Raw genomic sequence first — 11939 nt, 5'->3', positions numbered from 1 at the left:
CCGGTTAAACACTCAATAATTGCTGCTCTAAGAGCTATAGCTCAAAATACGAAAGTCTAGCCAAATGTTTTAATATAACAATCAATTAAACAAGCTATGAAGAGCATACCAGAGTAATGTGTAATCTTAGTGGTTGACAGGTCATACTATAATGAAGCCTTAGTTTTGCAATAAAACCAGTTATACAAGATGTGATGTTGCTTTTGAGAAAAGTTTTTGTTCATGTGCAACTTTATATTGTGCTAGGGAGTGAAAGTGTGATGCTTCGTTATGACACTGCCTACACAAACGTAGACCAGAGTTCGAGTATAGACCTCCCTTGCCATGTTCTGCTCAGCATCACAGGTACAACTGGGAGTTCAAAGGTAGGTATTCTACATGCTTCTAAGGGGGGAGTTGGTGTTTTATAGCACACTTTTGTAGCTTCATGCTTTTTCACTTGTCAGAACCTTTCACGTGTTGCCAATTGCTGATTTATTTGCTTAAATTTTTGCACCTACTGCTCTATATTAGGAAGTGTTTCGCAAACAAAAGGACAAACACAGGAAAAAATCACCGCCCAAGCACTCCATACAGATGGTTAACCAGCGGAGCTGAAACGTGTGGTCCTGGTGTTTATCACTGGGTTAATCCCAACGGTTCATTAAAGTATTTCTCAATTATTGGTTACGTCTTTGTGTTTCTTAATGAGGTTACACACACGTTCAGCTGTGATGGAGAGAACGTCACTGACGGTATGCCCGCAGTCTGCTGTTGTCGCTTGCATTCGATCTCTTGAGTTGTCTCGGCGGTGTGGTTAGCAGCATTCGCCCGCCATTGCCGCTTGCGATTCTTCGAAATTAAATTGCTTCAAAATTAAATCTGTTCGTCACGCAAGACAATGAATGGCCCACACCCCCGTAAATGTGTCCTCCCCATTACGACGACAGAAGAAAAGTGAAATTCTACTCTGTAATGATGAGCGGCAACGCAGCCAGCTGTGGAAGGCAGTGACGACGACGAACGCGGGAGCAGTGGCACGAGCGCGTGCCGAGCACGAGCAGCGCAACCCGAGGGGCATCAACGAGTCAGCTGCGGAAGAAGACGATGACGCTCGTGCCAATGCTGATGATGATATTTTTCTGTGGACGGCGACTAACAGACGCTTTTTCGTTTTGCCTAGCCATATAAAGCTTCGCTTTAAAACAAATTTTACAGAAAGAGTGCACTTTTTGTGCTCTTTCCGTCTAATTAGCTTTTTCTTGTGTTCATCCTTTTGTTTGCACAAGGCTTCCTACCATAACCATGCACCAACATGCCCAGCAAGATGCTCTATATTGCAGTTCTTGCTTCCAATGCCACTTCATTGTAAAGACTTGTTTTCATAGTTATGTCTCCACATTGGTATCGCTAGAAAAATTATATGTTACTGAACGCACAAGTGAAAACTTGCTGTGCTCTCGCATAGGAGGGAGAACAACTCTAAGACGTCACATTAGAGAATAGAAATTTGCTGCTTTATTAAATGTGTTTGAAGTTGTAGCATATGCAATACAAAAATGTACAAACATGCATGCAAAAAAAAAATCACATCTAATTATGCCATTATTAATAGTTATCCCTTAGATTTCTCTGCTTTACATTTCTCTTCCCACTGTGCAGGTGCCATGGTCTTCTGTGAGAAGGCATGAATGACTTTCAACTCTTCACTGAGGACAGTGTTGACCATTCTGGAACAAAAAAAAAAAACAAATATGGTGTATTTGTAAGAGTGCACTGAGTGAAATGATAATGTCAACACAAGGCAAACAGAAAGCGCACATTATTTCTGGTTGTTTATATGGCGATTTCTTTCTTTCTTTCTTTATTACACATATACTTTTCATTTTACAAGATACGCACAATCTGTATGGACCCATAGCCAATGGCTAGTACGGGGCCCATTTAGAAATATACATATAAGAAACTGTCATACAATTTGGTATAAGTGTAGTCAATTTGGTTAACAAAAAATACAAGAAAATACAACACTTTGCAAAATACACAAAAATAACTGAGTAATAGTAGTACTTAGATTTCCTAATAAGAACATGTTGTGTAGGTATTAGTATTAATCTATTCGACAGGTTAACAACGAGAACAGGAAAATTACGTCACTACGTAATAAACACATGAAAGCCTTGATAAATAATAGTTATACATGGTCCAACAAAAATAGAACATAAATATCTATCAGTTTAGGAAGCAGAGAGAATTACTTCAAAGTAGTAATTTTTCATTGCTCTCAGCAAGTTCTGCGAGTTTTTTATATAGTGCGGAATACCATTCCAGACTTTCGCACCAGCGTACTGTAGCAGTCGTTTGCCATAGGCGTTTTTTATTGGCGGAATATTTAGGTTACCAAAAGTTTGGTTCCTGGTGTGGCGTAGTGGGGTGCAGAGTAATGAAATGAGGAATGGCTCGTTATGTCTTATAACATTGTTAATACATGTGGCTAATCTTAATTCCCATACAAAATCAAAAGGCAAGATTTTTAGCGTAGAGAACAGGGGTTTGCTTGGTTCATAGCACCGCGAGAAAGTTATCGTACGTATAGCTCGTTTTTGCAAACGTCTTACTTGTTCATGGTAGGAACTATATGTCAAACCCCAGGATTCTATTTCATTGGCCACACACTGTTGCAGCTGCTTTAGTTCATTTTTTTTTTTTTTTTTTGTACCAGCGCCAGAATGCCAGCTGAGCTTCAAGGATAATGAGATGATGCACTAGACTACACAAGGTTCTTGTCTACTTCATAATTTGCCTGAACTTATTCCTGGCCTACAACGCCACAATTAAGGACTGCAAAAGGAACAATGAAACAAAAAGTTACAGTATGTTTCACTTTGTGAACGCAGGTTACGCACAAGCATACGGGTGCCACGAACATGCTCAGCGAGCACCATGGCGTCAAAGCACAAACGGAAAGGGTGCGAATGCGGACACTACATTGATCATGACAGTGCGGCACCTGGTATGCCACAAGAGAAGCGCATATAGCTACACATGCAAAGAAGAGAGGCCGCGAACATGCACTGCAAGCACCGCGGCATTGAAGCACAAACGGAAATGGCAGGAAAGCGGCGATTCTCTTCTCCACCTCCAGGTGCCTTTCTCCTCCAGCACTCGCTTCCCTCGTGGCGACAAACATAATTTCGCCGATTTGACAGATATGGAATCTACGCTTGCATGTAAAAATGTTAGGCAGTTAAGAGACGGGAAGACCACAGTGTGGATTAGAGAGTAAATGGGGTAGCCAATATTCTAGTTGGCATTAAGAGGAAAAAATTGGGCAGGCCATGCAATGTGTAGATAACCGGTGGTCTATTAGAGTTAAAGAATGGGTGCCGAGAGAGGGTAGTGCAGACGAGGGCGATAGAGAATTAGGTGGTTTGATGAAATTCAAAAATTTGCAGGCATAAGATGAAATCATCTGGCGCAAGACAGGGTTAATTGGAGATCACTGAGAGAGGCCTTTGTCCTGTCCAAGTCAATAGCAGCATTCACATATGTGCAATATGCTGCAGGGCAAATCGGTTCATGGTCTTCAAGCGAAGCGTGTGAAAACATAGAAGTGAAAGGCATTGACTGTTTTTCCCTTTTAGCTGTTCAACAATATGACCATGCCCAGCGATGCAGGGCATGCTGCAAGGTCGTACTCAAGCCAGAATAAAATGCAAACAAGAAAGAATTGTAGCACTTGAAAGCACAAAAGCTTCCTAACATTTTCTGGTCCCAAGCCTCACATCGAAATGGAATTATGCCAATGTCATAGTCATGAGTACAGAATCACAAGAACACCACCTTTTGTTTTTCCTTTCTTTGCTTTCTCACGAAACTCATTTTGTTGTGGCTGCACTTATGTGGTACATAAATACACTTGCCTCAACATATGGCATTGTGTGTGGTGCCACAAATATGCAGCTTGTAGTAACAAAGCTGCTTCCTCTACTTGGTGTGTTCTGGCAGTGCTATCCATACAGAAAGTTTCCACACAGGCTTGTAGACTATCTTTAGTTTCTCTTGATAGTTGCTGCCATGTAAAATATACCAGGATCATCATAAAAACATTCTCATTGCTGGACATGACAGTGCGGCTTTAATAAATCAAACACATGTCTATAACATTTTCTTTTTACGAAAAATTTTACCTTTTGTGTACTTGTATTTGCTTCTGCAAATAACAAAATGTGATCGTGTTCCACTCATTCTGTTAGAATCACCTGCAGACCATTTAGCGTTTTTTTTAGTCTATGTGTGCTGCCACCTCAAAAACATTGTATTGTATGGTGAACAAAGTGGCCTTGAGGCCTTGGATACGCAAGAACGCAAGCCGAATATACAAAAGGCTGGACTCCGAAACGTTGGGTTAATTTCTAACAAACCTTGTTGGTCGGTCGGTGATTTTTTCATTTGTATAATTTTAAATGTGATCCAACAAGACTGACTTCAGTCGAATGTCCACCTTCGAGTGCTGCCACAAGCACTGTAGTATTTATTATCCTCGTTTGATCTAAACTTTAATGCACTTGCCTGTGTCTTTCCAAGAGCGCCTTTCCCTCGAACTTTGGAGAAACAATAACAGCGTTGAACTTGGCGCCGCATCCATCCGAAATATCTTCGATGTCCTGCAGCACAACACACATTATTATTAAATTAGAAAAAAATATCACGTATATTTCAGCAGCGCTGCAAGTATATTACTATGTGACGATTGTTAGTGACTGCTTATAATTTACATGCAGAAACGTAGGGAGCGGCGCGCTAGATCTTCTCGTCGTCTGCACGCGTGCAAGATATAATTTTATATAACCAATATAACGGCCACGCTTTTCAATCGCGCGTCTTGGCGCACAAATAGACAACAGTACCACACTCGGTTCATTCATCGTTCACGTTACACAGCAGCGGTAGTAAAACAAGCCTTTGACCAAGCATGCTGATCAGCCGACGCTCTCCCGAGCCATCACTCACCACGTAAGTGGCTTCGAGCTCTTTCTGCAGTTTCTCCTGTATGTACTCCTTCGTATAAACAGACATTTCGTTTGTATCTGAGCGTGTGCCTTTCAGCACGTCAGAGAGAAGCTAAAGAAGCTGTGGAAACGTCCACGACAGTTTACCCGGTCTGTAGGCTCTGCGTCCACTTCCTTTGCGGGAAGTCGATCAGCGCCCCCTGCTCGGTCTCTGAACTCTTCTCGCTCTCTCATCACTCTAACAACTTTAACTACTCGACAGCCCCCTCTTCTACAGCTCCCCAGCTCCCTTTAATCGCTGCGTTCGTCACATCGTGCGCAGTGTTGGCAGTGTCTGCAGTGCATCTAACCGGATGATACCAATCTAACTTATACGCACTCAAGATCTTATTACGCGCCAGACGCTAGACTCTACGCTGGCAAAAGTGGAAACCTTCGCCGCCGTTTCTAAGTGGACGCTGTAGCGCTACAAGTGTCTATACTTCGCGTCGTCACCAAACAGCTTCGACTTTCCCGACGTTTGGAGCAAGGTGTAAAGGATGTCCTCGTCTTCATCTACAATTCGACGAGCGCAGAAAGGCCCGTAGGCTGCGGGTACTGCGTCATGCTGCCGTGTCTGAAGCGGACTGGTCGAGCTGGCGCTTTCTAGCGCGTGCCATGCATCTGCTGCCATGAGCCGGTCAAGACAACTGATGACGTTCCAAGTTGACTCTTGCACGGGACGCACGTTTAGTTGCCCACTGACTTGGTTGTAGGTGTTCTGTGGCAGTGCGCCATGTCAGATTCGAAAGAGCAAAACGCCAAGGAGCCGGCGTCAGCCGTGAGCATGGACCCCGACAAGCTGTCGCACGCCCTGGGTGATGCTCTGGCGAAAGTATTTGGACACAAAGCTTATCGCAGCGGCCTGCAGAAGAAGGCGATCGAGGCGGTGGCGCAGTGCGGCCAGGACGTTTTCGTGTCCATGCCGACCGGAGCAGGAAAATCGCTCTGCTTCCAGCTTCCCGCCGTGGTGACGCCGAAGGACAGCGTTACCGTGGTGGTGTCGCCGCTCATCGCGCTCATGACAGATCAGCTGCAGAAGCTCAAGTCTTTGAACGTCCGTGCCGAGACCATCAACTCGACCATGAGCTCCCTGGAACGGCAGCGGGTCAGGCGAGACCTGACTAGCATGAGACCGGAGACCCGTCTTCTCTACGTGACGCCAGAGCAGGTGGCGAGCGAAAAGTTCCAAGCTGTCCTCAGTGCACTTTACAAGATCGGCAAGCTGGCTCGCTTTGTCGTAGACGAGGCGCACTGCGTGTCCGAGTGGGGTCACGATTTCAGGCCGGATTACCTCAAACTCGGCAAAGTACGCGACATGTTTCCCGACGTTCCTATGGTTGCCCTCACTGCCACTGCTTCTGCAAAGGTTTTCGACGATATCCTTGTGCAGCTGAGGCTTAGACAGCCCGTGGCGATATTCAAGACGTCTAGCTTCCGAGCTAACCTTTACTACGATGTCGAGTTCAAGGAGGCGCTTGACGAGCCTTTTGAGAACTTGAAAAACTTTTCAATTCGCGCCCTTGGCGAGGGTTGGGAGGAGGAGGACCCAAAGAGGAGGGGAAGTGGCATAGTGTACTGTAGGACTCGGGATGCTTGTGAGGAAGTCAGCATGAAGCTCACGTCCCTTGGCCTGCTCACAAAACCATATCATGGAGGTATGAAGGCTGCAGAAAGAAAAGAGAACCAGGATGAATGGACCAAAGGACAAGTTCCAGTAATTGCTGCAACAGTTAGCTTCGGAATGGGTGTTGACCGTGCCATGGTAAGGTTTGTAGCACACTGGTCAGTTCCTCAGTCTATTCCAGCTTATTACCAGGAATCTGGCAGGGCTGGACGTGACGGAAGGCCATCGTACTGTCGAATTTATTACTCGAGGAAAGACAGAAAGTCTATTACCTACCTGCTGAAACGAGATGAACAGGGGGCAAAGACAAAAAGGGCAAAGACTGTAGCAGAGATGGCCACAAAAGCATTTGAGAAGATGGCCGGCTACTGTGAAGGGATGACGTGTCGCCACACAGTGCTTTGCAGAGAATTTGGAGATGACCTGAAAGGCTGTGGAAAAAACTGTGATGCTTGTACGAAGCCAAAACAACTAGAAGGTAGGCTTTCATCGTTCCGGGCTACTATGTTCACTGGAACAATTCAGAAGGAAAGCACCAATGGTTTTGATACTGAACTTTATGGCGGTGGAAGGATCGGTCAGAAAATGGACAGTGAATCTTATGGTGCAGACAGTGGAAGTGACGGTGAAAGCAATGACAAAGTAGCAGCCGCCGCTCTTTCACGGGTCATTCAGGATGAATTTGAAAAACGGCGTGGAGCGAAATCGGAGCAGCCAAAGAAGAGAACTATACCCAAAAACTGCTCCGTTCTAGAGCCCAAATGCTCGGCCATCAAAGAAGTTTCTGTTGAGATGCGACAAGATTACCTCACAAAGTTAAAAGCGGAGATGGAGATGAATTTTGCTGCGTATGAGACCTTCAACGATGAGCCACAGCTGACCCCACGAGAGATTAGAAACTGTGCTGCTGAGCACTGAACTCCTCATATTCAAAACAAAGAAAAATGTGCACTTGTATAGGAAGGAGCTGGTAGGTCTGTTTGTAGCACTCAGGGAAGCTACCCGAGCAGTGAAGCTTCACGAGCTGCTTTTGAAGTGTCGTGAGCCCAAGGATACAACCAAAGAGAAGAGAAAGCCACCCGAGAGGTTGCACACGCTATTTGACTTTTTTTCATCTGCCGAAAATGACGAGTCTTTACTACCCGAGCAGAGCAAGCAAAACAGTGCTGCTGATACTACTAACAAGTCAGTGCAGGACAATGATAAGGTTGCCATCGATGACTTGAAATCTGTGGACATGGAATGCTCAAACGATTCCTTGTTGAGTGAAAGCAGTGGTGCCCCTGCTTCAAAGCTGGCCGAGCAGGTGCAAGAGGATTCACCGGTCAGTAAAGGATCTGGTGCTGCTTCGCCAACACCGACCCCTCCCAACACGAGTTCCAGCCCAAACCATCAGGATGCAGAGACGGAAGCCGCAAGGATCCGGTACTTCTTCGAGCGCTCCCCCGTGAAAAAGAAAAGGAAACTAGACTTTGGTGGTCCGGATATGGAGGCTTCTCCTCGCAAGAGGACAAAGACGGGGGCCATGCAGGAGAAGCTGGAATCGCACGAGACGTCTCGGCACTCAGATGCTGCAAGGGGGTCAAAGCACCGTAGTGAGAAACACAGTGAAAGGGGCGATGGATCGAGCCTGGTGAAGTCAAAAGACTCTAGTCCAAAAAAGCAAAACATCAAAGAAGAGCTGAACCAAGCTGCACGAAATATCAACAGGTGCCTCTACCCAAAGTACAAAGACAACAGGCTCTCAAAGGAGCTGTTTAAGAAGATATGCAAGCTGCTCTCGCACAAGTTGGTTGCTGAACAGACGCTGAGCAAGAGGGCTGCTGCAAAAGCAGTCGACAAGTTGTTTGACGGCAAAGACGTTGTGACGGAAAGCGACTTGGACGAGCTGGGCCTCTAAGGACAGCGTGTGCTCCAGTTTGGCTCTCTGCTCAAGCCGATGGAAGCACTAATTTAATGGTTATTGCCAAGATTGCAATTTTCTTTTCTTAAAGACCAGGATGAACGTTATGCAAGATCTGTTTTTGATAAGGTTTATTATCATTTGCTTGTTGTGGAGAAAGCCTTTTTTTTTTTTTCTTGTCATTATACAAATGCGCATTGATCACTCACTAAGAAATAGGCTTGATGTTGTTGTATAGTTATCCACAGTTCCTTGAAGCTAAGACTATATTATGGCATTAAAGGGGTGTTAATGGATAATTGGAATTTTCTTCAAGTACACATATTGAATCGAGTGTTTGAAGAACTTGCGGCTGCAGGAGTGTTTTGGTCCTGTGGTTACAGCTCACTGTAATATCTCCGTTTATTGCAGTGAGTGTTAAGAAAGTTTATTGTCATTCAAGCTTTTTCTTTCAAGCGTACTTTGTCAAATATGCATTTTAAAATGCTGGAGCTGATGAATTGGAGAGTTTGCAATTGCTTCATGCTTGAACGTGCTCAAAATTTAACATAAGATTTAAGGTAAGTTTGTGACTTACCTTCAAGGTTGTTGCTCACTATAATACTGCAGCAGCTGTCCTACAGTGGAGCGAGCTGCCAGTTTACCAAAACTGAATTTGTGCTTCATGCATTTACGAGGCCGATTGTCAAGTAGAATTGGCTGTTACATAGGCGAGTGCAGAGTGGTAGTCTTGGCAATGTTTCAGGCAAGTGTTAGCTTAGCAGTTTGGGCCTGATTTTGCTCTTAATGCCAGTCCTAAAGGACGTTTCACTGTGTGGTCACCTGAGACACTCTCGCAGAAGTGCAAGCGGCAGTCCAAGGAGTGCTCTGCTCGTTCTCATGTATTTCACATTTGCCTCTAACTTGTCTTGCTAGGAACAAAAGGGGCGAAATGTCCAACTAGAAAACAACATAGACTCATGCATTGATAGCAAAGAAAAAACATTTTATTTCTTAGATAAGATGTTCTCTTTCAGCAGGATAAAACGTATAAAGGAAACTACTCGGGTAATGTGCGGATATCACAATATCGCCCTAATCGACGCTACAAATTTAAAATTGAGGACTAGTGCATGTGAAAGCTTACGATAATGCTATTGTTATAAACTATTTCAATAGTGCATACTTGCCAAATCTCCCAAATTTTTTGTAATGTTACGAAATTGAGCTCGTTATATGAAAAACATGCTCAGTTTATTAAAACATTTGCAAGGTGCAGAAAAAAAAAAATGCATACAAGAAAATTGTGATACTAGTATCTGTGTTGCCCATTTGTGGCAGCACTAGTTGTCATATACTAGAGGGGTACTTGTTTTGAGCAAGCTTATTCAAAGAAGTTTCTTAAGCAGGCGAAATTGGCAACAACAAATTCACTGTGATCTAAAAATTGTATTGCTTGTCAGTCTAAAGGTAAATCATCATTAATAAAATGCGTATACGAGGTGTGTTCAAAAAGAAAGCGAACTTTTGCTATAGCATCTTTATTGCTTATTGTACACGATTTTAAGCACTGTCCCCCTCAAAGTAGTCCCCTCTACAAGCAATGCACTGTTCCCGTTGTTTCTTCCATATTTGAAAAGCCTCCTGGAATGCAATTTCTGGGAAGGTGCGCAGGTCTCTTCTCGCATTGTCCTGAATCTCCTCTACGGTTTGGAAGCGACGTCCTTTCAACGTGGTTTTAAGTTTGGGAAACGGGAAATAGTCTGCTAGCGCCAAGTCCGGAGAATGCGGTGGGTGGGGGCACAACGGGAGTGGGATGTTTTACTAAGTAGCTGCGGACAAGGAGCGACTTGTGAGCCGGCGCATTGTCATGATGCAACATCGAAGTCTGGTGTTGCCACAATTCAGGCCTCTTACGGCGCACAGAATTCCTCAAACGTGCTAGAATTCTCTGGTAGACTTCCTTGTCTACCATCTGACCACGAGGTACAAACTCCTGATGGACAATGCCTTCAGAGTCAAAAAACACAACCAACATCACCTTGATCTTTGACCGACTCATGCGTGCTTTTTTGGACGAGGAGAATCTCTGCCCACCCACTGCGAAGACTACACCTTCGTTTCAGTATCATAGCCATAAACCCATGTCTCATCGCCTGCTATGATGTTCTTAATAGAGAAAAAAAAAAAAATTATATAAAGGGACACCGCAGGGTCCATTGTCACTTTGGCACTACTCCGGCGAACAGCTTGTGCACGTGCTTACTTCAGTGGCTGTAGCTCGGCAACTGACGGTAAGAGCGAAACACCGCAAATGGCAGTTTGTTGTCTAAACCTGCCGCTATGTGCGCTCAGTAGCCGCAGCGTGCTCCCTCTGTCAGTTGGCGCGCTATTTAAAATGTTCGGTTTCTTTTTGAACACACCTCGTATACTCTGCTTACGTTCCCCTCCCCCGCTTGTCATGCCCACAAAATTTTTAGGAAACTTAATGTTTTCTGATGAGCAGGTATGATAGTGGGAGCCGAAAAAGTTGCAGTGCATTCTCAAAAAAAAAAAAAAGTTTCAGCGTGGTTAGTGCTTCCCTGCTTCGGCCTCTTGTAAAAAAAAAGTGCAAGTCAGCATGGTGAAGACCGCTGGTGCTGCATGAAAAGTTAACCTTTCTTTCTTTAAATGCCAAATTAGTAAAGCTGTTGAAAACTTGAGTACAAATTGTTCACGAAAAAGGCAACTGCAACTTCTAAAAGGCAGATTATGTAGGACAGCCTGTTAGTGCTGTTTCATCAACAATTGCAGCATTTTATTTCTTTCACATTAAGAAACCTGGCGGCATTAAAAATGCCACTAAGCAAGGAGAAATGCAATTTGCTGAAGAAATATCCTCTTGCATGCATATACTCTATCATACACTAGCTCTCTCTTGTCACTCTGTGAAGCTTTCACCGCGTTGCTTTTGCATTATTGCTGTATACATTTCCAAGAGCAAAACTGCCATTAATCATAATCAGAACTGCAGTGACACATACCCTAAACTTTTTTTTTTTTTTTGCGTGTGGCATGTGTGCATCGCACCCATCTACGATTCCACACTGATGGGCCCCAATGTGAAGGAACTGCAGCCTGTTAACATTTTCTAGCGAATTATTCTACTGGCATGTAGAATATGGTGCTGCCATATATTATCACATCTGACAGACTGGGCAAGCCCCCACATGTCTGAAACTCGAAAAAGCACAAGACATTATTAGTAAAATTACTAAGGTGAGCTTGCCCAAACGACAGGAAAACTTAAGAGCCTTTCATATTCAGCTGTTCTGCACTGCACATTCTCGAATTTCGCTTCACTGGCTGTTTGTGATTATCAGGTGTCACGAGACGGGAAGAATAGAGGCAATGTGGTTCC

General features: G+C 44.3%; 3 protein-coding genes across 4 annotated transcripts in view; 2 read left to right on the top strand and 1 right to left on the bottom strand.

Moving 5' to 3' along the window:
* Nucleotides 1-11939, top strand: part of LOC119446203 (60S ribosomal protein L6) — a 182328-nt gene that overhangs the window by 129856 nt on the left and 40533 nt on the right. The gene's annotated exons all lie outside the window — the stretch shown is intronic.
* Nucleotides 1477-5268, bottom strand: LOC119446205 (bolA-like protein 2). Of its 2 annotated transcripts, none has more exons than XM_049664007.1 (3): nucleotides 5139-5268; nucleotides 4552-4646; nucleotides 1477-1709 (listed from the first exon to the last, which is right to left on the bottom strand). In XM_049664007.1, the coding sequence occupies exons 1-3, from the start codon at nucleotides 5223-5225 to the stop codon at nucleotides 1595-1597; spliced, it is 297 nt and encodes a 98-aa protein (XP_049519964.1). In that variant the 5' UTR covers nucleotides 5226-5268; the 3' UTR covers nucleotides 1477-1594. The 2 variants fall into 2 exon arrangements, with proteins under 2 accessions (XP_049519964.1, XP_037566493.1); XM_037710565.2 differs by having other exon boundaries at nucleotides 4993-5204.
* On the top strand, nucleotides 5253-8865 carry LOC119446200 (ATP-dependent DNA helicase Q5-like). The gene is given in 2 exon segments (XM_037710561.2): nucleotides 5253-7572; nucleotides 7574-8865. Coding segments are annotated over 2 exon segments (2790 nt in total). The 5' UTR covers nucleotides 5253-5766; the 3' UTR covers nucleotides 8558-8865.

This window comes from Dermacentor silvarum, chromosome 3, assembly GCF_013339745.2.
Source record: "Dermacentor silvarum isolate Dsil-2018 chromosome 3, BIME_Dsil_1.4, whole genome shotgun sequence".
Taxonomy (NCBI): Eukaryota; Metazoa; Arthropoda; class Arachnida; order Ixodida; family Ixodidae; genus Dermacentor; species Dermacentor silvarum.
This window is presented reverse-complemented; position numbering and strand designations above follow the sequence as displayed.

Excerpts from the sequence above, each read along its gene's own strand:
- LOC119446205 (XM_049664007.1), bottom strand. The coding sequence starts at position 5,225 with ATGAGAGAGCGAGAAGAGTTCAGAGACCGAGCAGGGGGCGCTGATCGA. Across the intron at positions 4,647-5,138 it reads ACGCAGAGCCTACAGACCGG|GACATCGAAGATATTTCGGA; the intron begins GTAAACTGTCGT and ends GTTGTGCTGCAG. Across the intron at positions 1,710-4,551 it reads GCGCTCTTGGAAAGACACAG|AATGGTCAACACTGTCCTCA; the intron begins GCAAGTGCATTA and ends TTTTTGTTCCAG.